Genomic DNA, 25,985 nt, shown 5'->3' with positions numbered 1-25,985 from the left:
TCATGGGCAATAATGAATGCTTATGACGGATGTCAATATGTGTCATGTGGCATATTATGTCACTAACTCCATTTATGTCCAGCTCAGATCTTTTACGGCCATTCAAAAGTGAGATAATTTGCTGGATGACACTAACCAACATCTATTATAAGCATTCATTAATGCTTATGACAGTGTCATGTAATAATTATGACTTATGACACTACTATGGCACCACTATCCAAGAAAATGTTAGCAAATACCATAACTAGCAATTAATGAAACAACTGGAACATTAACTGAAGAAATAATTAGCACAGAACATGATTGTTATTTACATTTGTAGCGCCGCAATGCATGCTAGGAGGAATGTTGGATGACAACAGTGTTGACAGCAGGTGGCAGCAGAGGTTGACCGTCTCCTCCAAGGGAGCAGTGATGGCCAAATGAAGCTTTTAGAAACAATAAGGCTTTGCAGCCAATTGGTTCAAAGCTTAATGGTGGTTCATTTGGTCTCATGACAGTCTTATGATACAATTGTCAAATGAAGTGTTACCAGTTAATATCTTTTGGTGTAAATATCCCATAATACAATGAGGACAACTGCGGCTTATAGTCCAGTGCGTCTTATCTATGAGCAAATGCCGTTTTCATGTCAAATTTGGTGGCTGGCGGCTTATAGTCAGGTGCGCCTTATAGTCCAGAAATTACGGGATATTAATAATAATAATAATGATACATTTCATTTGAAGGCTCCTTTCTGGCACTCGAGGTCGCCGTACAATCATTTAAAACTATTACAACCCCTAGTAAAAAGTATGGAATCACCAGTCTCGGACGAGCACTGACTCAGCCATTTTATTATGTTTTACAAACTCAGACGAAAAGCTTGGGGGAAAAATGACTTAGTTCAAAAGTGCAACACCTTGGCATTCAGAAACACTAAAATATATGAATAAAAAACTTTGTGGTGGTCAGTAAATGTTACTTTTATAGAGCAAGTGCAGGGAAATAAATATAGAAATCACTCCATTCTGAGGAAAAAATATGGAATCATGAGAAACAAACAATGAAATAACAATCAAAACACATCTCTAGTATTTAGTTACACCACCTCTGGCTTTTATGACAGCTTGCAGCCTCTGAGGCATGGACTTGATGAGTATTCTTCATCAATTTGGTGCCAACTCTTTTTGATTGCAGTTGCCAGATCATCCTTGCTGTTCGGAGCCTTGCTGTGAACCATTTTTTTCACTTTGCACCACAGATTTTCAGTAGGGTTGAGATCTGGGTAGGCCATGACATTGACTGGATGGGTCTTTCTCCAAGGAATGCTTTCACAGTTTTAGCTCTGTGGCATGATGCATTGTCATCTTGGAAAATGATTTCATTAACATATTTAAGAAAGATGGTGATTTTGCACAGTTCTGTCACATACCTTGACTCCAGCTTCCTCCCATTTCTTCTTCATTTGGCTTGTTGTAAATTTTCTGTTTTCAAGACATATGGCCTTTAGTTGTTTGTCATGACGTTTGGATGTCTACCAGTACGCTTAACTTATACAACCTTGCCATGTTGTTTGTACTTGGTCCAGATTTTTGATACAGCTGACTGTGAACAGCCCACACCTTTGACAACCATATGTGTAGTGTTACCTTCTCCGAGAAGTTTGATAACCCTCTCCTCGGTCTCAAGAGACATCTCTCTTGTTGGAGCTATGATTCTTGTGAATCCACTTGGTCCAGCAGCCCTCCAAGGTTTGATAACTGCACCTTTTTTAACTGCTGACTAACGAGCAGCTCTAATCTGAGGCAGGGGCCTAATTAGGGAAAGGAAATTGACTGGGTATGTCCGTATTTTTCTACTCAAAATGGAACGATTCCATATATTTTTCCTCAGAATGGAGTGATTCTATATTTATTTCCCTGCACTTGCTCTATAAAACTAACATCTACTGGCCACCACAATGCTTTTTATTAATTTCTTCTTGTGTTTCTAGTTGTTTTCTTCACTATCCTTCTGTAGTGGTATGCACATACTTTTTAAAAAATCCCGAATGACAGAATTTTCGTTGTTCTCGATTTACTCCTCGCCAGAGAACTGTCCAGAAGACGACACCATTCACTACCGCTGGCCTGAGAGTCGGCCCAGTACGTCCCACTTTCTGCCTTGCTTCCCCAACAAGGAACAGAGTGCCACCCGCAGCTGGTAACAATGTCAATTTACAGTCTGTATTTGTATTTGTTGTTGCAGTGTTGTTTTTGGCAGCCATTTTAATTTTCGTCTTAGTTTTCGTCTTTTGGACGATAATACTTATTAGTCTCAGTCATATTTTAGTCATTTCAAAATGTGTTTGTCTTCATCTAGTTTTAGTTTTCGTCTTTAAAATTCAAAAGTTTCATTCCAAATTAGGGCTGTCAAAATGATCGGGTTAACGGGCGGTAATTAATTGTTTTAATTAATCACGTTCAAATATTTGACGCAATTAACGCACATGCCCCGCTCAAACAGATTAAAATGACAGCACAGTGCAATGTCCACTTGTTACGTGTTTTTTTGGGAGTTTTGTCGCCCTCTACTGGCGCTTGGGTGCGACTGATTTTATGGGCTTCAGCACCCATGAGCATTGGGTAATTATTGACATCAATAATGGCAGGCTACTAGTTTATTTTTTGATAGAAAATTTTACAAATTTTATTAAAACGAAAACATTAAGAGGGGTTTTTCATATATAATTTCTATCACTTGTACTAACATTTATCTTTTAAGAACTACAAGTCTTTCTATCCATGGATCGCTTTAATACTGTTAATGCCATCTTGTTGATTTATTGTTAAAATAAACAAATACATTACTTACGTATGTACCGTATGTTGAATGTATATATCCATCTAGTGTCTTATCTTTCCATTCCAACAATAATTTACAGAAAAATATGACATATTTTATAGATGGTTTTAATTGTGATTAATTACGATTAATTAATTTTTAAGCTGTAATTAACTCGATTAAAAATTTTAATCTTTTGACAGCACTACTCCAAATATAAGTAACATAAGGTCAATGAACATTGACAGACGAGCAGATATTGTAGCATCTACAAATCTATCATGTGATAATAACACTCAGCAGGAAAACAATAGGCTACATGATTTTCAATTAGTTATGCCCGCCTGGATTCCACAAACTGTCGCCGTTAGCAATAGCGTAATGCTAATGTGAACGCTATGCTAACGCTACAAGTTACATTTAGCACTCAGCACGGACCTTACTAGGCTAAAACAAGATTGTATATTCTCTGTTACCGAGATAAGAAGACTAATCTTACCGTGTGTGTCTAAACACAAGCATTGGGGAGACTGGAGAGGACACTAGAATAGTGGGTGAGTTGGGGGGGGGGGGGTCGCATCACGTCACATGAGTGACACAACCAGGCAGGCTAACGACACATAAAATGTCACACATTGTGAACACGCGACGAAAACTATGGCGCATTTTAGTGTCGTTCTTGTCTCGTTAGACGAAAAATAGCATTATTGTCATTAAGTTTTAGTCTCCCAAGCAGTGCCGGCCCAGACCAATTGGGGGCCCTAAGCAAAATAATGCCAAGGGGCCCCATATTTTTGGCCCAACATTTCATCACAGTGTACTGTGAAACCGATACATGCAATCCAACCCCTACGTCCATGTTTTGTATATTAATCTGATTTTTAGTTTCTCTGCTCAAGAAGGATAAATTCTCTTCGACATATTCGTGCATCTATTTTCCAAGCAAGTTTGAGCACCAATCATCACAAAGCAGGTTCAACGTCACTCCCTCTATTAACAACGTATAAAATGAGGTTACCAGATTGGGGGCCCGCCAGTGGTCAGGGGCCCTAAGCAGCTGCATAGTCTGCGTATAGGCTGGGCCGGCCTTGCTCCCAAGATATGATTTTAGCTCGTTGTCTCGTCATGGTCATGAAAAGAATTGTTCATTGACAAAATATTCGTTATATTCATCGTTGACGAAAACAACACTGGTACATCGGTAGAAAATACTATCCAAAAGTACACAATTACTGATTCAAGACCAAGTAAAAACATCACTTATCGAATGTACAGTGTTCCTCTTGTCACTATGAGTCTTTCTCTTCCTACCTTCTCAGCTTAATAAACCTTAGCAACTTTTCATCGGTCTGGTCACCCGCCGACTTCAGCAACTGCACCGACATCGACGCCATCCAAGTGTCAGCAGGTAGGACCCCCCCAGGACGCTCATCAGACGTGCCCCACCGCTAATGGTTATCTTTCATGTAGAGAACGCAGCAGAGGTGGCCGCGCAACTGGCCGCCATCGCCGACAATCAGTTGTCCCGGGAGGAGGTGAGTCGGCCTCCTCGCCTAATCGGTACTGACACTCGCCGGCACCGACGATTGCTGTAATTTACTGTCAGGTGTCCAAAGTGGTGGGCAAAGTGCAGCAGATTGTAGACGTGGCCAACATTAACACCAGCTTGGCATCCGCCGTGGTCGCCGTCATCTCCAACGTGATGAGCAGCCCCCACAGCGCTCTCGCTCACGCCTCAGACAGGTAGCCACAGCTGCATAATTTGGTGTCACGATTGAAAACGTGTTTTCGGTCATCTTACTCTGATAAATAAAAATCCACATGAATGCGTATTTATCACCAAGGGTGTTTCATAGGGACATAACACTAGGTTTTTAGGACGCTCAAATTGTCCCCACCTTTATATTACGACTTCAGTTATACAGGTCATTTAGATTGTCTTCCCATATGTTGTAAGGATAGAATTGACCCTAACCTTATTTTGTGAAATATTTTCATTATGATCAGACTTAGGGCTGGGTGATATTTACGTGTCACGGTAAATCTAGCAGATTTACCTTGATAACGATAAATGACGATAAATTTGCCGAGGCGGACTGTGATACAATCCCTGGCTAAAGTATGGAATCGCCAGTCTCGGACGAGCACTCACTCAGACATTTTATCATGTACAACAAACTCCGATAAAAAGCTTGAAAAAATAATGACTTAGTTCAAAAGTGCAACTTTTTGGCATTCAGAAACACTAAAAGAAATGAATAAAAAACGTTGTGGTGGTCAGTAAATGTTACTTTTATAGAGCAAGTGCAGGGAAATACCATACATATGGAATGACTCCATTCTGAGGAACAAAATATGCAATCATGAGAAACAAACAAAGACATACCAATCAAACACATCTCTAGTATTGAGTAGCATCACCTCTGAGTTTTATGACAGCTTGCAGTCTCTGAGGCATGGACTTGAGGAGTATTCGTCATCAATTTGGTGCCAACTCAATTTTGATTGCAGTTGCCAGATCATCCTTGCAGGTCGAGCCTTGCTGTGGACCTTTTTTTTTTTTCAATTTCCACCACAGGTTTTCAATAGGGCTGAGATCTGGGCTATATGCAGGCCATGACATTGACTGGAAGAGTCTTTCTCCAAGGAATGCTTGAACAGTTTTAGCTCTCTGGCATGATGCATTATCATCTTGGAAAATAACATATTTTCAGTTGAAGGGATAAGAAAGCTGTCTAAAATCTGTGTAAACTTGTGCATTTTTTGAAGATTAACCACAGCCATGTCCCCAGTGCCTTTGCCTGACATGCAGCCCCATATCATCAAGGACTGAGGGATATTTATATTTTCTTTGTAAATCTCACTGGAACGGCACCAGCATCATCAGCTTGTCCAATGGAGATTCTTGACTCATCACAGAAAATAACCTTCATTCAGTCATTCACAGTCCATGATTGCCTCTCGTTCCCATTGCAATCTTGTTCTTTTCTGTTTAACTCATTCACTCCCAGCCATTTTCACCGATGCAACCCCCTTCGTTCCCGGCCGTTTTACTGGATTTTGACTGATTTTGCAAGGCCCACAGAAAATTCTGCTTGATTGTTATATAAACATGGAACCCACCAAAAGAAAGATTACCCTCTTCTTTCAGCAGGAAAAAAGTTTTTTCCATTCTTTAGAAACCAGCATTAGAACATAGCTTAGTTTTAGTAATTTTCCAATTTCTGATGAAAACGCAGAGAAATTGAGCTTTTTGTAAAAGCATACATTTCAAACATAACTTTGACTTTAACACAGCTGTTTTTTGCTTTAATGGCATCCCAAACATCTGAATAATGTTTTCCTTTTACAAAATAAGATAAAGAACAAGACTAATAGAGGTTTTGACAGCAAAGTAACAATTGATTTACACATAACTAACTGAGAGATGACGCTGTTGTGGCAGCGACACCTGGGGTAAACTTTTCCCTCATCGCCGCCTGTCTTTGCTCGGCGAGCAGCAGACTCAACGGCATCGTCCGCTGCACCGGTGGTCCCGGTCGTTCTGCTCGGTCGTCAAGCGCCTGGCATCCCGGGTGTCCTCCCGGTTGTTCTGCTCGGTTGTCCGCTGCCTGGCATCCTAGAAGTCCATTCGGTCGTCTTCCGCCAACGCCCCGACCGTGCGGCCCGGCCGGCCGTTCGTTCGTTCCGTTGAATCGGGGATGAGGGTCTTACCAAATGCGCTACTGCCCTCCAGTGGCCAGTCTTATTGCTTTAAAATGGATTTCCAGAGGTGTGCTTTGGAGCTAAGTTGAATCAGAACCCAGAGATGTCTCTTATGGGAAAAAAAACGTAAAAGACATATAAATACATCTTTGGGACACTGAAACAATTAAAAATAGAACGTATTTATTTGGGCTGTCAAAACGATTAAAATTTTTAATCGAGTTAATCACAGCTTAAAAATGAATTCATCGTAATTAATTGCAATTCAAACCATCTATAAAATATGCCATATTTTTCCTTAAATTATTGTTGGAATGGAAAGATAAGACACAAGATGGATATATACATTCAACATACGGTACATAAGTACTGTATTTGTTTATTATAACAATAAATCAACAAATAGCAATAACAGTATTAACTGTTAAAGCGATCCATGGATAGAAAGACTTGTAGTTCTTAAAAGATAAATGTTAGTACAAGTTGTAGAAATTTTATATTAAAACCCCTCTTAATGTTTTCATTTGAATAAAATTTGTAAAATTTTCCAATCAAAAAATAAACTAGTAGCCCGCCATTATTGATGTCAATAATTACACAATGCTCATGGGTGCTGAAGCCCATAAAATCAGTCGCACCCAAGCGCCAGCAGAGGGCGACAAAACTCCAAAAAACACAAGTAACAAGTTGGCATTGCACTGTGCTGTCATTTTAATCTGTTTGAGCGGGGCATGTGCGTTAATTGCGTCAAATATTTTAACGTGATTCATTTAAAAAATTAATTACCGCCCGTTAACGCGATAATTTTGACAGCCCTAGTATTTATACGTTTTTGGGAGCAAATTAGTTAAGTGTCAATGATGCTTTCCTGTATGAAAATCCCCATTTCCTTCAGGCGATTTTACCTTGACTCCAGCTTCCTCCCACTTCGTCTTCATTTGTCTTGTTGTACATCTTCAGTTTTCAAAACATATGGCCTTTTGTTGTTTGTCATGACGTTTGGATGTCTTCCTCGGTCTACCAGTACGCTTAACTTTAACAACCTTGCCATGCTGTTTGTACTTAGTCCAGATTTTTGATACAGCTGACTGTGAACAGCCCACATCTTTGGCAACCATAAGTGTAGTATTACCTTCTTCAAGAAGTTTGATAATCCTCTCCTTGGTCTCAAGAGACATATCTCTTGTTGGAGCCATGATTCTTGTGAATCCAGCAGCCCTCCAAGGTGTGATAACTGCACAGTTTTCAACTGCTGACTAACGAGCAGATCTAATCTGAGGCAGTGGTCCAATTAAGGAAAGGAAATTAACTGGGTGTGTTTGTATTTTCAACTCAAAATGGAGTGATTCCATATATTTTCCCTCAGATTGGAGTGATTCTAAATTTATTTCCCTGCACTTGCTGTATAAAAGTAACATTTACTGACCACCACAATGTTTTTTTATTCATTTTAGTGTTTCTGAATGCCAGGGAGTTGCACTTTTGATAGTTCATGAGTTTTTCAAGCTTTTTATCTGAGTTTGTTCTACATAAAAAAATGTCTGAGTGAGTGCTTGTCCGAGAAAGGTGATTCCATTCTTTTTGCTATGGGTTGTATAATCAATTCAGGATCTTCTTCCTCTTCCATGAGCATGTTGACTTGTTGACAGGGCGTTGAAGGCGGTGGATCATCTTTTGGGCAAGTTGCAGTTTGAAGGTTCCAGCGTCACCATTAGGTCCAAACGTCTGGCTTTGGGGGTGTCGGCCTTCAACGCGTCCGTCTTCAACGGGACGTCCTTCAGCGCTTTTATCCCGACAAATTCCACTGACCCACAGGTAGTTAGATATTCTTGACCGTCTCTCGGGCGATTGAGAGTTCAGAAATTTTGCCAACTCCCAGGTAGTCGTCTTAACTGCAGAGGTTTTCATGCTCCTCCCTCAGGTTGTTTTCTAATCGTTCAGGTAATACCCTAACCATTGGCGGGCACTTTACCTAATTCCATGGTACTATAATAAGTAGAGGTCAACCGATTTGTCGCCCGGCTGATATAGGGACTTTTTCCAAAATTGGCCGATTAACAAGTATAAAAAGCTGAAAAATCAGGCATCTGTTAGGGCAACTGAGGCCGCTACAGACTGACGGTAAGACCCCGCAGCAGCTTGAAGGCAGGTTACTACTAAAAAGCTTCAGGCTTGCTTGTTTTGTAAATATTGTCTAATTTTTATTTTGCATGAGAGAATATGCAATGTTGCTTTAGCCTTTTAAGGTGTTTACTGAGTGATCCTTACACTCTAAACGTATCTTGTAGCATAGATTTTATAATATATTGATGGGGCGCGGGGCCGATAAATAGGGGGCTTGCATTGTTGGTGAGGCCGTCAAAGCTGACTGAGTGGAATCACAGACAAAGAGCTATTTTCGTTGAAAATTCATGTGAATAAATGCTTAAATCCCTGAATTCTTTATAGATATGGATGTAAAACAGTCTCGATTCTTGGTTTAAAGCAAAAAAAAAAAAAAAAAAAGCAAAAAACGGGTTGTTAGCCTTTATTTTTCATAAATATGTTGAAGTACAATGCAAGTCTGTTAGTGAATGTAACTAGCGACCACCTGATGTAAACAGAGCTTTTCCGGTGAAAATTTTTGTGAATAAATGATTAAATCCCTGAATTCTTTATAGATAAGGACGCAAAATGGTCTTGATTATTGGTTACAAGCAAAAAAAAACATGCAGGTAGCATTTATTTTACGTAAATATGTCGAAGTACAATGCTAGTCTGTTAGTAAATGTAGCTAGCGGCCACCTGATGTAAACAGCGCTTTTCCGGTGAAAATGCTTGTCAATAAATGCTTAAATCCCCGAATTCTTTATAGATATGGACATAAAACAGTCTCGATTTTTGGTTAAAAGCAAAAAAAAAAAACGTGCAGTTAGCATTTATTTTTCGTAAATATGTCAAAGTACAATGCCAGTCTGTCTGTAAATGTAGCTAGCCGCCGCCTGATGTAAACGGAGCTTTTCCGGTGAAAATTCTTGTGAATAAATGCTTAAATCTCTGAATTCTTTATAGATATCGACGTAAAACAGTCTTAATTCTTAGTTTAAACCGAAAAAAAAAACGTGCAGTTAGCATATATTTTACGTAAATATGTTGAAGTACAATGTGAGTCTGTTAGTAAATGTAGCTAGCGGCCGCCTGATGTAAACAGCGCTTTTCCGGTGAAAATGCTTGTGAATAAATGCTTAAATCCCCGAATTCTTTATAGATATGGATGTAAAACAGTCTCGATTCTTGTTTAAAAGCAAAAAAAAAACAAAGAAAAAACGTGCAGTTAGCATTTATTGTACGTAAAAATATCAAAATACAATGCTAGTCTGTTAGTCAATGTAGCTAGCGGCCGCCTGATGTAAACAGAGCTTTTTCGGTGAAAATTCTTGTAAATAAATTGTTAAATCCACAAATTCTTTATAGATAAGGATGTAAAACAGTCTTTATTCTTGGTTACAAGCAAAAAAAAAATGCAGTTAGCATTTATTTCACGTAAATATGTTGAAGTACAATGCTAGTCTTTTAGTGAATGTAGCTAGCGGTCGCCTGATGTAAACAGAGCTTTTCCAGTGAAAATGCTTGTGAATAAATGCTTAAATCCCTGAATTCTTTATAGATAAGGACTCAAAACGGTCTTGATTCTTGGTTACAAGCAAAAAAAAAACCATGCAGGTAGCATATATTTTGCGTAAATATGTCGCAGTACAATGCTAGTCTGTTTGTAAATGTAGCTAGCGACTGCCTGATGTAAACAGAGCTTTTCCAGTGAAAATTCTTGTGAATAAATGATTAAATCCCCGAATTCTTTATAGATATGGACGTAAAACAGTCTCAATTCTTGTTTTAAAGCAAAAAAACCAAAAAAAAACAAAAAAAACATGCAGGTAGCATTTATTTAACGTAAATATGTTGAAGTACAATGCTAGTCTGTGAGTGAATGTAACTAGCGACCACCTGATGTAAACAGAGATTTTCCGGTGAAAATTTTTGTGAATGAATGATTAAATCCCCGAATTTTTTATAAATAAGGACGCAAAATGGTCTTGATCTTGTTTACAAGGAAAAACAAAAACATGCAGGTAGCATTAATTTTACGTAAATATGTTGAAGTACAATGCTAGTCTGTTTGTAAATGTAGCTAGCGGCCGCCTGATGTAAACAAAGCTTTTCCGTTGAAAATTCTTGTGAAGAAATTCTTAAATCCCCGAATTCTTTATAGATATGGACGTAATACAGTCTCGACTTAAGCGATTTCAACTTTATGACGCTGGAATCTCGGCCGCCATTTCTTCTCCAGTCGTTGTTCAGCTTAACAGACAGCAAACAAGGCAATTTTGATTTTTGATGTTTTTTACTTCCTTCAATTTTGACAATTTGTTACGCTATAACACACATATGTACACTTAGGTACGTTCACAACCATATGCATTTTAACAATAAAACACTTGGCACAAAATAATTGGTGTTCAAACGTCCATGTAGCCTGATCAATATGTGAATTTAGTAGTTTAAATTAGCCTAATTTGCCTGACAAAAGTAGCTAGCTGAAATGCTACGAATCGAAGAGAATCGTAAACATAGTCGATAGCTTAATCGTTTGGGACAACTCTAACAATTGCACACCCATTACAACAGGTGGCACTCTCGTGGCTTTGTTGTAGGCCTATTTTAGACCTTGCACTTTTTAAGAAAATTGCCTTTCATAATCTCCAGGGGTGCTTCTCTAACCCTTCTGGTACTTTAATGTTCCCTGCCAATGCTTAACATCATATTTTGACAATTTGTTGTTTGTTTGTTTTTTCACCGAACCGCCCTGTCAGATTGACTTCAAATCAGAACGAAGGAATTCGCTGGCACGGATCACGCTCCCGCCCTCGCTGCCGTTGGGGTCGGAGGACTCGCCGCCGACACGCATCAACTTTATGTTCTTCGGCACTGCCAGTCTCTTTCAGGTCACACTTCATCCCTCATCTGTGTCTGTCACTCATGTCTATCACGTGCTTCAGGTTTGTCTGTCGTTTGTGCCTGACATGATGTCATGTCTTTCACAAAGTTGGTAAATTACCGTACTTAGCTACTGTATACCAATTGAAATAGTCTTTTCAGTATTTTAGGATTCGCTAATTAAACATTTTCTTTGCTATGCACTTTACAATGTTAGTCCATAGACTTCATTACCTATTGACGTGACACTTAGTCATTCTTTGCGTAACACCTTGTCAGAAGGGGCCGAGCTTCATTTAGTAATAGCCGAAGACTGCACACGCTCATGTCGTATTTAAGCTTGGATTTTTTAAGAACTACGAAAGCTGTACTGCATACAAACAGGAAGGGTTGTCTGAGGAGTGATTTGCTCGAGGATTCACGGTAAATATTATATTTTTCGTACCATGCATGCGTGATTGAAGCATTTATTCGCAGGAATTTTCTTCTTTGTTTACACATCGAGGCGGCTAATTTTCTAAACTGACTAGCCTTGTAGTTGGCAACATTTATGCCAAATAAATGCTACCTGCACGTTTTTTTGCTTTTAACCAAGAATCAAGACTGTTTTACGTCCATATCTATGAAAATTTCAGGGATTTAAGCATTTATTCACGAGAATTTTCGCTAGAAAAGCTCCGTTTACATCAGGCGGCTGCTAGCCTCGTTCGCTAACAGAGTAGCATTGTACTATAACAATATATGTAAAACGCTAACTGCACGGTTTCTTTGCTTTTAACCCAGAATAGAGACTGTTTTAAGTCCATTTCTATGAAAAATTTGAGGAGTTATGCATTCATTTACAAGTATTTTCACTAGAAAAGCTCTGTTTACGTCAGGCGGCCGCTAGCCTCATTCGCTAACAGAGTAGCGTTGTACTCCGACAATATACGTGAAATAAACACTAACTGCACGGTTTCTTTGCTTTTCATCCAAGAATCGAGAGTGTTTTACGTCTATATCTATAAAGAATTCAGGTGTTTAAGCATTTATTCACGAAAATTTTTGCTAGGAAAACTCTGTTTACACCAGGCGGCTACTAGCCTCATTCGCTAACAGAGTAGCATGGTACTTTGACATTATATGTAAAATAAAAGTGAACTGCACGGTTTCTTTGCTTTTAACAAAGAATTGAGACTGTTTTACGTCCATATCTATGAAGAATTTGGGGATTTAAGCATTCATTCACAAGAATTTTCGCCAGAAAAGCTCTGTTTACGGCCTCTGTTGGGGCTGCTAGCCTCATTCGCTAACAGTATATAGTGTAAAATGATTATAAAGGGCTATTCTATTCTATAATAACTTGTGATTGTATATAGAATTTATTAATAATCTATTCACGTATTATGTATAATATGTGAATAAATTTTTTTATATATGTAACGGGTGCACGCAGGTCCATGTGGAGCGTGGAAACCTCCCCGCCGATTCCTTCATGTAAGATCGCTAGCGGCTGTGCCGTTGGCTCGAGCTTATTGGTGTAGTGGTTACCGATCTTGCCTGCCGAGTGGAAGCGTCGTTGGCGCGCGGGTTCGCGTCCCGGCCTAGTCAGAGGTGGGAGCGGAACGCGGGGCGGCGCTGACACAGGGGTTACATATATATTATATATTGATTTATAATATTATTTATGATATTCTGCATGTTTTTCTCAAGTATTAAGTTTCTGATGTTAAATTGAGGGATTTATTTGCTGTTGAAAACTTGCAGTAAATAAAAAAAAAAAAATGAAGTTGCTGTTTTGGTCAAAAACTTGGATGATATGTTAAATATTGCTATTGATCCTGAAAATATAGGTGATTATATGTGCATTTGAGGATTTTTGTGCATCTAGTTTACTACTTTTTATAGCCATTTTAAGTTGTGGTATACCATTATTAAAAAAATTAATCGGGATTTTATAGGGGAATGACTACTCATGGAGACTCATATATGGCTAAGGTAGGTGCCTGTTTTGGTTTTAGGTCGGGAGAAGCGTTGGTTTTGAAAATATTTAAAGTTTTTGAAAATCGCCCCCCTACGAATAGGCCCCGTGTCATGTCATTAGGTTATGAAGTCTATGGTTAGACGTGAGTTTAGTGTGTCAGTTCTTTTGCCACCAGATGGAGCAGGACGGACGGGCGCTGGTCAGCTACGTGGTGGCGAGCAGCGTAGGAAACCGCAGCATCAGAAACCTGAGGGATCCTGTGGAGATTCACATCGCTCATCTGTCACCTCAAGTCAGATTCTCCTCTTTCGGTCTACCCTCTGAGCTGCTTGCACATTTTGACACGTGTTGTGACATGATGTTCTCCTTTCAGACCATCCTCAGTCCAGTCTGCGTCTTCTGGGACTTCAGCATGAACGGTATGAAGACTATTATAATGATGTGACTGGTGTTAGACCGCAGCGTGATAACCTTGTCCACCAGGTGGCTCCGGAGGCTGGAATGGCGCAGGTTGCCGCGCGTCCAAGGAATCTGGCATCAACAGAACGGTTTGCCTGTGCGACCACCTGACGCACTTTGCCGTCCTCATGGTGAGCATACACATAAGTGGATTTTAAGGGGGGCCAGGGCCGGGCCCCCCTGGCGGCCGAAAAGTGTCATTGCATGTAATTGACTTTCCTCTCTCTCTCTCTCTCTCTCTCTCTCTCTCTCTATATATATATAAATGTTGTAAAGCAATAAAACTGCAACACAAATGAATGAAATGAACAAAAAATGTATTTTTAGAATGGGTCAAAATTATTTTTCGAACAAGTCATGTGACTAGCAACTTAGACGGGCATTTGCTTTGCATAAAATTTTCAACAAAAAAAAATAGGGGAGGGTAATTTTATTTTTAAAATTATTTTTATTCTTTATTGACGTGGCCTGAAAAATAAATAGGCAAATTTTTTGGGACTAAATGATTTAGACACAAATGTCCTACCCATAATATGGCCCAAACACAAAAAGCATTGCTTCAATCAAAACTTTTTCAATGAAGTGTTCAAATGCAAATTTTTCAATCTCAAATATTTTTTCTAGGGCTGTCAAACGATTAAAATTTTTAATCGAGTTAATTACAGCTTAAAAATTAATTAATCGCAATTCAAACCATCTATAAAATATGCCATATTTTTCCTTAAATTATTGTTGGAATGGAAAGATAAGACACAAGACGGATATATACATTCAACATACGGTACATAAGTACTGTATTTGTTTATTATAACAATAAATCAACAAGATGGCATTAACATTAACATTCTGTTAAAGAGATCCATGGATAGAAAGACTTGTAGTTCTTAAAAGATAAATGTTAGTACAAGTTAGAGAAATTTTATATTAAAACCCTTCTTAATGTTTTCGTTTTATTAAAATTTGTAAAATTTTCAATCAAAAAATAAACTAGTAGCTCGCCATTGTTGATCTCAAAAATTACACCATGCTCACTCATGGTACTAACCCATAAAATCGGTTGCACCCAAACGCCAGCAAAGGGCACCAAACACCAAAAAACAAGTAACAAGCGGACATTACACTGTACTGTCATTTTAGTCTGTTTGAGCGGGGCATGTACGTTAATTTCGTCAAATATTTTAACGTGATTAATTTAAAAAATTAATTACCGCCCGTTAACGCGATAATTTTGACAGCCCTAATTTTTTCGCATTCAAAAACTTTTTCCATGATTAATTTTTTTTTTTTTTTTTTGGATTGAAGTGATTTTATTTTTGAAAATATATATTTTTTGAAGTAACTTATTTTTTGATTGAATAATAAAGACAAAAATGTCCTAGGCAAAATGTGGCCAAACACAAATCAACTTTAATAAAATAAACACGTAACTTCAACCCCCCCCCCCCAAAAAAAAAAAAAATCAAAGAAAAATAGCTTTCACATAAATTTTTTTTTTTTTAATAGTTTTTTTCAGTTTAAAATTTAGTTTTACATTCAAACATTTTTTTTTATTTAAGCGATTTTTTGGGGGGGGTTGACAATATATATTTTGATATTCTATTGAAGCAACTTTTAATAAAGACACAAATCTACCTGCATATGGCTCCGCCCAGGGACACAATTTTTGACTGGGGTAACTACATTGGCACGACACAATGGATGACCATCTTGGCGAAAATTATTGCCTAAGCAGCCTGATTTAGAATTCACCTCAAGTATGATGGAAGACAAAAAATGCTCATTGTCAACTTAGTATTATAAATATTCTTGTAAGTTCATTTTATTGCTGACACTGCGTTTCGGGGTCATCAGCATGTTGTGCCCCCCTGCCCCAAAAGTCAAACTCAGCCTATGAGCATACGGTCGCTTAGTGGACAATAGCCGGACGCTCGCTAATTTGTCTTTTCACCTTCAGGATATTTCCGGAGTGTCGCCGCACATCGATCGGCGTAACAACCGCATCCTGACCTTCATCACGTTCATCGGCTGCGGCGTGTCGGCCGTCTTTTCGGCCGCCACGCTGCTCACGTACGTCGCCTTTGAGTAAGTCGCGGAGCCATGCCCGCCTCCGCGGGAAGTTCGTCCTTCAGCCTCTTTAAACCGGAGACCGGCGTCTTTTTTGCAGGAAGTTGCGTCGAGATTACCCGTCTAAAATCCTGATGAATTTGAGCGCGTCGCTACTGCTCCTCAACCTGAGCTTCCTGCTCAACGGCTGGTTGTCGCGGCACCGTGGCGAAGCCCCGTGCATCGTGGCGGCCGCCCTGCTGCATTACTTTCTGCTGACCTCGTTCACGTGGATGGGCCTGGAGTCGGTGCACATGTACATCGCGCTGGTCAAAGTCTTCAACACTTACGTGCGCAGATACATCCTTAAGTTTTGCCTCCTGGGCTGGGGTACGTCTGTCTTTTGTACTTCTATCATCACTAGTAAGATCACCAGGACGCAGGCTTTTTATTCGTGCTCGCAGGCATTCCCGCCGTGTTGGTGGTCTCGGTCCTGGCGGTGGATAAACGCTCCTACGGACCCCAGGAGTATGGCGGCGGAACCTTTGGTGAAGGATCATCACATTTGTAAGTAGACGGATGGACACGCTGATGTCTTGATCATTAGCCGTCGGTCAGTTAATAAATGCTTTGGGCTCTCGTTATCTGGGTCGATAGGGTTATTTTCTTCTTTTTCTTTTTTTTGTAATGGGATTTCTTCGGTGCGCCACACTCGCATTTCTGCAGATATTTAATATATCTTTTCATGGGACAACACTGATAAAATGACACTTTGACACAATGATAAGTAGTCTGTGTACAGCTTATATAACAGAGTTCATTTATTTTCCCCTCAAAATATAGCCATTAATATCTAAACCCCTGGCAAAAAAAGTGAGTACACCCCTTAGAAACTACATCCCTAAATGTCCAAATTGAGTACTGCTTGTCATTTTCCCTCCAAAATTTCATGTGACTCAATTACTGTTGTACGATATACCGGTATCAGTATAGTATTGCGGTACTTGCTTTCAAAAAACGGTACTATATTACCTCATTTTAGTACTGACAAAAAAATGTCATGTGTTTCGAGCGTCGGAGAATGTTGTGTGTGTGCTGTGCAGCAGGCAGCAGCAGCGCTGCACTCACTCGCTCTGACTGTGCTCTGCTCCTGTGTGGGCGGACCGACTTACCCCACCCCTCCCCTCGCCCCTCACAGCAAAGCAGCAGCTCATAGCAACAGTTCAGCTCGGGGAAAGATACGAGGAAAAATGACGGCAGCTCCTACAGAGCCGCAGCCTACAACTAGCGGGCTGCAAAACCAGCCAAGGCTCGTTGAGAAAGAAGACGCACGAAGCGAAATATGGAGGTACTTCGCTTACCGTGCCGACGAAGAAGGAAACGCGGCGGACACATCAAAGCCCGTGTGTAAAAGATGCCATAACGCCACACAAGCGAAAGGTTCCAACACATCCAACTTGGCAAAACATCTTGCGGACAACCATCCCGATTTGTACCAAGAATTCAAAGAACGACAGGTAGCGAATGTGAACGATAACAACACACAACATGCCTTCAAATAAGTCCCAACGAGTATTTGTCCCACAATAGCCTACTCGTGTGTCAGTGAAACACGAGGCAATAAACGCAATGTGCTCACAGAACACGGAATCTCCACCAAGGAGCATATGAGTCAAGTAAAGTAGCCTATCAAAGATCAAAAAGTTTAGCCAACATCAGAATACTGCATGCCATGTAAAAGATTTATGGCCCTCATTTGCCATAGCGTTTGGTATGCAGTAGGCTACTCTGATGAACATCCTAATATTTTCAATAATCAAATTATATTAATGTTATACTAATTCATTGGCAAAAACGCCTAAATGTTTAGAAAAAAATACACACATCATAAACCACCACTATACTGCCAGTCCCAAGCCAGTCTACTTTAGTAGCCTAAACATTAACTGTAGTGTGTGTGTGTGTGTGTGTGTGTGTGTGTGTGTGTGTGTGTGTGTGTGTGTGTGTGTGTGCTCTCTGTCCCTCTCTCCCCCTCCTCTCTCCCCTCCTCCTCTCTCTGTCCCTCTCTCCCATCCTTTCTAATCTCTTGTGAACACTTTTTTTTTTTTGTTGAACCTAAAGCTCAGGAGCTGCAGCCAAGTACAGTACTTTTATTTTTTGTTAAAAAAAAATAGCTGTGTGAAAATATTTTTTTATTTAAAACAAGTTTGTACAGTTCATTCTATTGATGTGTGAATTGTGAAGACATTTTTATTTATTTTTACATAAAGTTCAGGAGCTGCAAGTACAGAGAGTATTTTTATTTAAAAAAAAAACATAGCAGTTGTTGTTTATAACTTTGAACAGTTTACTTTGGAACACAGTTATTGTTACTTTTATGAGGTGATCTAAGATTTGCCTATAGCATTTTCAGTACAACTAAAAAAGTAGGAACCAGGATAATAGCACCATTTAGCGGTCTGATGTCACACTGGAGATGTGACAGTTTAACATTGTTCAAAATAAAAATGTTACTACCAGAGTGAACTTCAATAAAAGAAGTTTTCAGTTCCAAGTTTTGTCCTCTCTATTCCAGTATTTTTTCCCTGATGTTTTAGGTTTTTTGCGTGGTATCGTTTAGTATCGGGTATCGAGGTATTTAGTCAGGTATCGGTATCGAACTCATAATTTTGGTATCGGGACATCCCTAGACTCAATACTACTAGGCCCAGGGGTGCATAGGGAGCAGGTGTGTTCAAATTTGTAGTGCAGCTCTCACACTCTCTCATACTGGTGACTGAAAGTTCCAACATGGCACCACATGGCAAATAACTCTGAGGATCTTAAAATACGTATTGTTTCGCTACATGAAGATGGCCAAGGCTACAAGAACATTGCCAACACCCTGAAACTGAGCTTCAGCACAGTGACTTAGATCATCCAGCGTTTTAAAAAGCAGGGTCCGCTCAGAACAGGCCTCGGGTCGGTCGTCCAAAGAAGCTGAGCGCACGTGCTGAGCGTCACATCCAAATGGTTTCTTTGAAAGATTGTCGCAGGAGCGCTGTCAGCATTGCTGCAGAGATTTAAGAGGTGGGGCGTTAGCCTGTTCATGCTCAGACCATACGCCGCGCTCTATATCCAATTGGTGTGCATGGCTGTCACCCCAGGAGGAACCCTCTTTTTAAGACAGTACACAAGAAAGCCTGCAAAACAGTTTGCTGAAGACATGTCAACAAAGCACTTGGATTACTGGAACCGTGTCCTATGGTCTAATGAGATTGATTGTTTGGTTCCAATTAGAGATGCCGATTGATCGGGTCCGATCACGTCATTTTCAAAGTATCGGAATCGGCAAAAAAATATTGGCCATGCCTTTTTTTTAATTTTTTTTTTTTTTTTGATTAAATCATTTTCTAATTGTATTTAACGTTACAAACATAAAATGTTACACTCATCCAGAGTCTTTAGTTTAGGCCAGACATGTCCAAAGTCCGGCCCGGGGGCCAAATGCGGCCCGTGATCAAATTTCATCCGGCCCCAAACCGCTGTCATAAAATCAATAACGTCTGGCCCGCATACAGACTTAATAAATTGGTCAGCAGTACTGCTACCAGCATGTGAAGTAGCTTACACCTTAAATGCTGCTCCTCCCTTACCCACTAAAAGGCAGCAGTACTCTAAGCAACATTACCCCGTGTGACCCTTTACTCCCAATTTTCTAAAATGGCGACAATCAACAAAAAAAAAAGAAAGTTGCCTGCAACGGCTGACCCATCAAGAATAGGTGGAAATTGGACAATTTTTTTCAGTAAAATACGCAACAACTTTGTCTGCCTCATTTACAAAGAGACAGTCACTGTTTTTAAAGAGTTCAATGTGAGTCGATATTACCAAACAAGACACGCTGACGTGTACAACAAGATTACATGGAAGATGCGTAGCGAGAAATTGAAGCAACTTGAAGTTAGTTTAATTTTACAGCAGCAGTTTTTCGCAAGAGCCCGAAAGTTGAAGGAGAACGACACAAAAGGTAGTTGCGAGATTGTTGAAATTATTAATTAAAAATAATGATAAAGCAAATGTGACACACAGAATGGCTTGCTAAAATTTGCTTAAATATATCGTTCTACGTAAAGGACGTAAGCCAAGGTCGGCCCCCCAAATTTTTACCACACTAAATCTGGCCCCCTTTGCAAAAAGTTTGGACACCCCTGGTTTAGGCTAAAGGTAGGGTTATCAAATTTATCCCCAAAACGGCGGTAATTAAGTTTTAAAAAATGTATCACGTTAAAATATTTCACGCAATTATTGCATGCGCTGCACGACCCACTCACGCATTGTCGCGCTCAGTCTGTAATGGCGCCGTTTTGTCTATATAGAGAGACAAAAGGCAGCGGATAATGAGTAGAGTGAATTTTGGCAGCCTTTGGGGCCTTTTTTTAAATTGGCTAAAGCCTTACAATCTCTCTCCCTAAGATTAGAAATATCATGGGAAGCAATGTGGGGAAGCAAGGTAGCAATTGATCTTTTTCTTAACACCTTAAGTTATTTCCCAATGCAGACAAGATATATCAATTGGTAGCACTACGCACAGTCATGGTTCCACTTCCCATCATGCATTTGGGCATGGCTTCAGTATCATTTACTGAAAGCTCAACAAATACACTAGATGGCAATATTTAGTCACAATATACAAAGTCACATTTTTCCTTGTACTGTCCACCCTCTCACAGAAAGAATGTTAATAATGTAAATGCCATCTTTAGGATTTATTGTCATAATAAACAAATACAGTACTTATGTAGTGTATGTTGAATGTATATATTCGTCCGAGTTTTATTCATTTTTTTCTTAGTGCTTTGCCAAAATGTATATGATCGGGAAAAATTATAAATATATCGGGATTGGCAGATACTCAAACTAAAACGATCGGATCGGGAGCAAAAAAACATGATCAGAACAACCCTACGCTGTTGATGGAGGGATCTGTAAAGATTTCATGATGAATTCTAATGGACCCAGTGAAGGGTTGATGTGCAAGAATTGTACTCCACGCAGCGACGCCAATGAGACACATTGATATGGGACGGTCCTCCCTGTGCTCTCAGTCGCTAAGCAAACATATGTGTGATTCTCCCTCAGCTGCTGGATCCGAAACGCCGTGGTGTTCTACGTGGCCTGCGTGGCCTACTTCTGCCTCATCTTTCTGCTCAACGTGGCAATGTTTGTGGTGGTCATGCTGCAGATCTGCGGACGCAACGGCAAACGAGGAAGCCGCACGCTAAAAGAGGAGGTACTGGTAGCCGTCCCTAGTAACTCACCGAGTGTACGTCACTCGCTCGCACTTCTGCCCAGGTGTTGCGCAACCTTCGCAGCGCGGTCAGCCTTACTTTCCTGCTCGGGATGACTTGGGCCTTCGCCTTCTTCGCCTGGGGGCCGGTCAGCCTCGTCTTTGTTTATCTCTTCGCCATCTTCAACTCGTTGCAAGGTGACGGCGGCGCCGAAATACTTTCATTAACTGAACACTGGTCGCTACGGTGATGAGTGCGACTCACTGTGTGTTTCTTGGCAGGACTTTTCATCTTCCTCTTCCACTGCGCCCTCAAAGAGAACGTTCAGAAGCAGTGGAGACGCACGCTTTGCTGCGCTCGCTTCAGACTCTCCGACAACTCGGGTAATCTGCGAGAAATTCATTGCGCGCAGAACATCGTCGCCCGTCTCCTCATCAGTTTAGAATCCATTGCGATCACCGGCTTGGCGGCGTGATGTCCGACAACACGCTACTAGGGGCTGGACGATATATCGAGATCAGAGTTATACCGATACGGTTCAAACAAGCACCTTATATAGCTTTAATTTCAAATTTGGCACGCACGTATACATACAACCCTTAGCAAAAAGTATGTAATCACCAGTGTCGGATGAGCACTCACTCAGACATTTTATCATGTAGAACAAACTCAGATAAAAAAAAAAATAATGAATTAGTTCAAAAGTGCAACTCTTTAGCGTTCAGAAACGGTGAAAGAAATGAATAAAAAACATTGTGGTGGTCAGTAAATGTTACTTTTATCGAGCATATGTAAGGAAAATATATATGGAATCACTCCATTCTGAGGAAAAAATATATGGAATCATGAGAAACAAACAAAGAAATAACAATCAAAACACATCTCTAGTATTTAGTAGCACCACCTCTGGCTTGCATTCTCTGAGGCATGGACTTGATGAGTATTCTTCATCAATTTGGTGCCAACTCTATTTGATTGCAGTTGCCAGCACGTTGGAGCCTTGCTGTGGACCTTTTTTTTTTTTTCAATTTCCACCACAGGTTATCAATAGGGTTGAGATCTGGGTTTTGCAGGCCATGACATTGACTGGATGAGTCTTTCTCCAAGGAATGCTTTAACAGTTTTTGCTCCGTTACATGATGCATTGTCATCTTGGAAAATGACAAACATATTTTCATTTAAAGGGATAAGAAAGCTGTCTAAAATCAACGTAAACTTGTGCATTTATTGAAGATTTAACCACAGTGCCTTTGCCTGACATGCAGCATCAAGGACTGAGGGAATTTTGATGTCTTCTTCAGGCAGTCATCTTTGTAAATCTCACTGGAACGGCACCAAACAAAAGTTCCAGCATCATCACCTTGTCCAATGCAGATTCTTGACTCTTGACACTTGCTCTATAAAAGTAACATTTACTGACCACCACAATGTTTTTTTTATTCATTTTTGTAGTGTTTCTGAATGCTAAAGAGTTGCGTTTTTTAATTAATTCAATATTTATTCAAGCTTTTTATCTGCTTTTTATCGTTTGTTCTACATTGGGGTCCCTAAACTACGGCCCGTGGGCCGGGAAAGGCCCGCCTCCACATATGGTCCGGCCCCCTGAACAATTTTTTTTTTCTCCAATAGTGTCATTTATTTCCTGGCTTTTTTCTGTGAAGAACCCAGAGATGGTTATTTGGTTATTATCTGTTTAATTAATAGTGTTATTATTATATTATATTATATTATATTATATTATATTATATTATATTATATTTTGGGCTGTCAAATGATTAACATTTTTAATCAAGTTAATCACAGCTTAAAAATTAATCGCAATTCAAACCATCTCTAAAATAGGTCATATTTTTCTGTAAATTATTGTTGGAATGGAAAGATAGGACACAAAACGTATATATACATTCAACATACTGTACATAAGTACTGTATTTGTTTATTATAACAATAAATCAACAAGATGGCATTAACATGATTAACATGCTGTTTAAGCGATCCATGGATAGAAAGACTTGTAGTTCTTAAATGTTAGTACAAGTTATAGAAATTGTATATTAAAACCCCTTTTAATGTTTTCGTCTTAATAAAATTTGTAAAATTTTCAAACAAGAAATAAACTAGTAGCTCGCCATTGTTGATGTCAATAATTACACCATGCTCACTCATTGTGCTTAAAACCATAAAATCATTTGGACCCAACCACCAGCAGAGGGCGCCAAACACCAAAAACAAGTAACAAGCGGACATTACACTGCTGTCATTTTAATCTGTTTGAGCGGGGTATGTGCGTTAATTGCGTCAAATATTTTAACGTGATTAATTTAAAAAATTAATTACCGCCCGTTAACGCGATCATTTTGACAGCCCTATATATTGTATTATGTCATATTATATTATTATTTACTTTTGTTCTGTGATGAATTCAGAAAGGGTTATTTGATTGTGGCTTTCTGAAAAACAATACATTTTTACATTTACGCACTCCTGCAATCGTCACACTTTTTCTGCTCCAAACTGACCCGGCTCCTCATCAGAGAAGGGAAAAGTTATGTGGCCCCCAACAGGAAAAAGTTTGGGGACCCCTGTTCTACATGATAAAATGTCTGAGTGAGTGCTTGTCCGAGACTGGTGATTCCATACTTTTTGCTAGGGGTTGTACTGTATGAGTACATTTTAGTATGTAGAAAAAAAATGTTGTTTTTTTTTTTTTTGGTTTTTTTTCAGTGACTATTGAATTTACTGTTGAAGTGTGTGCCGTTTTGAACATAAGTGTAGATATGTGTGTTACAGCTTTACAAATTGTCAAAAGTAAAGAAAGTCAAAAGCTTTAAAAAGCACAATTGTCCGTAAAGCTGAGCAAGTTCATTTTTACTGAGGACAGAACGCATCATATTAGTAAAGTAAAAAAATAAGATACTGTGAGGTACAATAAGCTATTGTTTGTATGACTTAAAAAAAAAAAAAAAAAAAGACAAGACAAAATGGCAGACAAGACTCTGATGTTGTAAAGTTGAAATCGCGTCGAGTCAGTCATAACCCAGGGACAACCTGAATTGGTTTTGCCACTTATCACTGAACTACGCAGTTTCAATAAATGAAAAATTTCCACTATGTAGCCTATATTCAGCCTAAATATATCGGGATATGGCTTTTGCTCCATATCGCCCAGCCCTAACGCTACTGCACCGAAGTCGAGTGAGCTCCTTTAAATTCCAGCTCACCGAAACACCCTAAAACAAAAACTGGAAATCTGGCCCAAATTGGTTTTCAAATTTGGGAGGGAATTATACCCACATGCTGATGAGGATGTAGACGAATGACCAACATGTCGGCGAGTTAGCAGTCACGTGAGCTAACTTTGCTGCAGATTGGAGCAAAACAGTGAGCAACAATACCAAGAAAGCCACCTCGGAGCAGGCCGGGCAGTCCTCGTCATCGGGCTCTTTTGCCTCCAGCGCCGCCAACTGGACAGCCAAGGCCAAAATCACCCTCACACCTTTCATCAACACAGGTGCGAGCGTGTGTGTGATAACACCACGTCGAGATTGACTAGGTTTTGGGCTCCAAAAATCTGGTAATGGGCTAACGGTGTGCGTGAGTAAGTGGCCAAGATGGCTGTGTTGCCAACTACCCAGCAGGGAAAGTAGCGAGATGACGTCAACGTTTAATATTCATAATTGGCTATTTGCATGTAGTTTAATGGACTAAATTGAGATGAAATACAATATAGCATAGACTTCATTACCTATTGACGTGACACTTAGTCATTCTTTGCGTAACGCCTTATCAGAGGGGGCCGAGCTTCATTTAGTAATAGCGGAAGACGACACGCTCGTGTCTGATTTAGGCTTGGATTTTTGAAAAACTACGAAAGCTGTACTGCATACATACAGGAAGGATTGTCTCAGGAGTGATTTGTTCGAGGATTCAAGGTAAATATTATATTTTTCGTACCATGCATGCGTGATTGAAGCATTTATTCGCAGGAATTTTCATCTTTGTTTACACATGGAGGCGGCTAATTTTTGGAACTGACTAGCCTCATAGTTGGCAATATTTACACCAGATAAATGCTACCTGCATGTTTTTCTTCCTTTAACCAATAATCTAGACTGTTTTACGTGCATATCTATGAAGAATTCGGGGATTTAAGCATTTATTAACAAGAATTTTTGCCAGAAAAGCTTTGTTTACACCAGGCGGCCGCCAGCCTCATTCGCTAACAGAGCAGCATTGTACTCCGACAATATACGTAAAATAAACGCTAACTGCACCGTTTCTTTGCTTTTCACCAAAAATCGAGACTGTTTTACATCCATATCTATGAAGAATTCGGGGATTTAAGCACTTATTCACAAGAATTTTCACCAGAAAAGCTCCGTTTACGCCAAGCGGCCGCTAGCCTCATTCACTAATAGAGTAGTATTGTACTCCGACAATATACGTAAAATAAACGCTAACTGCACAGTTTCTTTGCTTTTAACCAAAAATTGAGACTGTATTGCGTCCATATCTATGAAGAATTTGGGGATTTAAGCATTTATTCACAAGAATTTTCGCCAGAAAAGCTCCGTTTACGTCAGGCGGCCGCTAGCCTCGTTTGCTAACAGTATATCGTGTATAATGATTATGAAGGGCTATTCTATTCTATAATAAGCTGTGATTGTATATAGAATTTATGAATAATCTATTTACACATTATTTTTAATTGATTCTTTATGTTTTCCTCAAGTATTACGTTTCTGATGTTAAATGGAGTGATT

At 39.6% G+C, this 25,985-nt stretch overlaps 1 protein-coding gene across 4 annotated transcripts in view; it reads left to right on the top strand.

Moving 5' to 3' along the window:
• adgrg6 (adhesion G protein-coupled receptor G6) overlaps positions 1-25,985 on the top strand; it is a 47,459-nt gene that overhangs the window by 20,290 nt on the left and 1,184 nt on the right. For all 4 annotated transcript variants that reach the window (XM_057822708.1, XM_057822709.1, XM_057822710.1 and 1 more), the window contains 16 exons: positions 2,076-2,187; positions 4,128-4,216; positions 4,279-4,343; positions 4,415-4,551; positions 8,163-8,328; positions 11,364-11,495; positions 13,626-13,742; positions 13,824-13,869; positions 13,934-14,040; positions 15,864-15,991; positions 16,074-16,342; positions 16,417-16,519; positions 21,074-21,224; positions 21,287-21,419; positions 21,504-21,605; positions 24,590-24,733. In XM_057822708.1, the coding sequence (XP_057678691.1) occupies positions 2,076-2,187; positions 4,128-4,216; positions 4,279-4,343; positions 4,415-4,551; positions 8,163-8,328; positions 11,364-11,495; positions 13,626-13,742; positions 13,824-13,869; positions 13,934-14,040; positions 15,864-15,991; positions 16,074-16,342; positions 16,417-16,519; positions 21,074-21,224; positions 21,287-21,419; positions 21,504-21,605; positions 24,590-24,733 (2,001 nt within the window). The remainder of the gene's footprint in view (positions 1-2,075; positions 2,188-4,127; positions 4,217-4,278; positions 4,344-4,414; positions 4,552-8,162; positions 8,329-11,363; positions 11,496-13,625; positions 13,743-13,823; positions 13,870-13,933; positions 14,041-15,863; positions 15,992-16,073; positions 16,343-16,416; positions 16,520-21,073; positions 21,225-21,286; positions 21,420-21,503; positions 21,606-24,589; positions 24,734-25,985) is intronic.

This window comes from Corythoichthys intestinalis, chromosome 19 (genome assembly GCF_030265065.1).
Source record: "Corythoichthys intestinalis isolate RoL2023-P3 chromosome 19, ASM3026506v1, whole genome shotgun sequence".
NCBI classification, from domain to species: Eukaryota; Metazoa; Chordata; class Actinopteri; order Syngnathiformes; family Syngnathidae; genus Corythoichthys; species Corythoichthys intestinalis.
The sequence above is the reverse complement of the archived record's forward strand: the minus strand, read 5'-3'. Positions and strand labels throughout refer to the sequence as shown.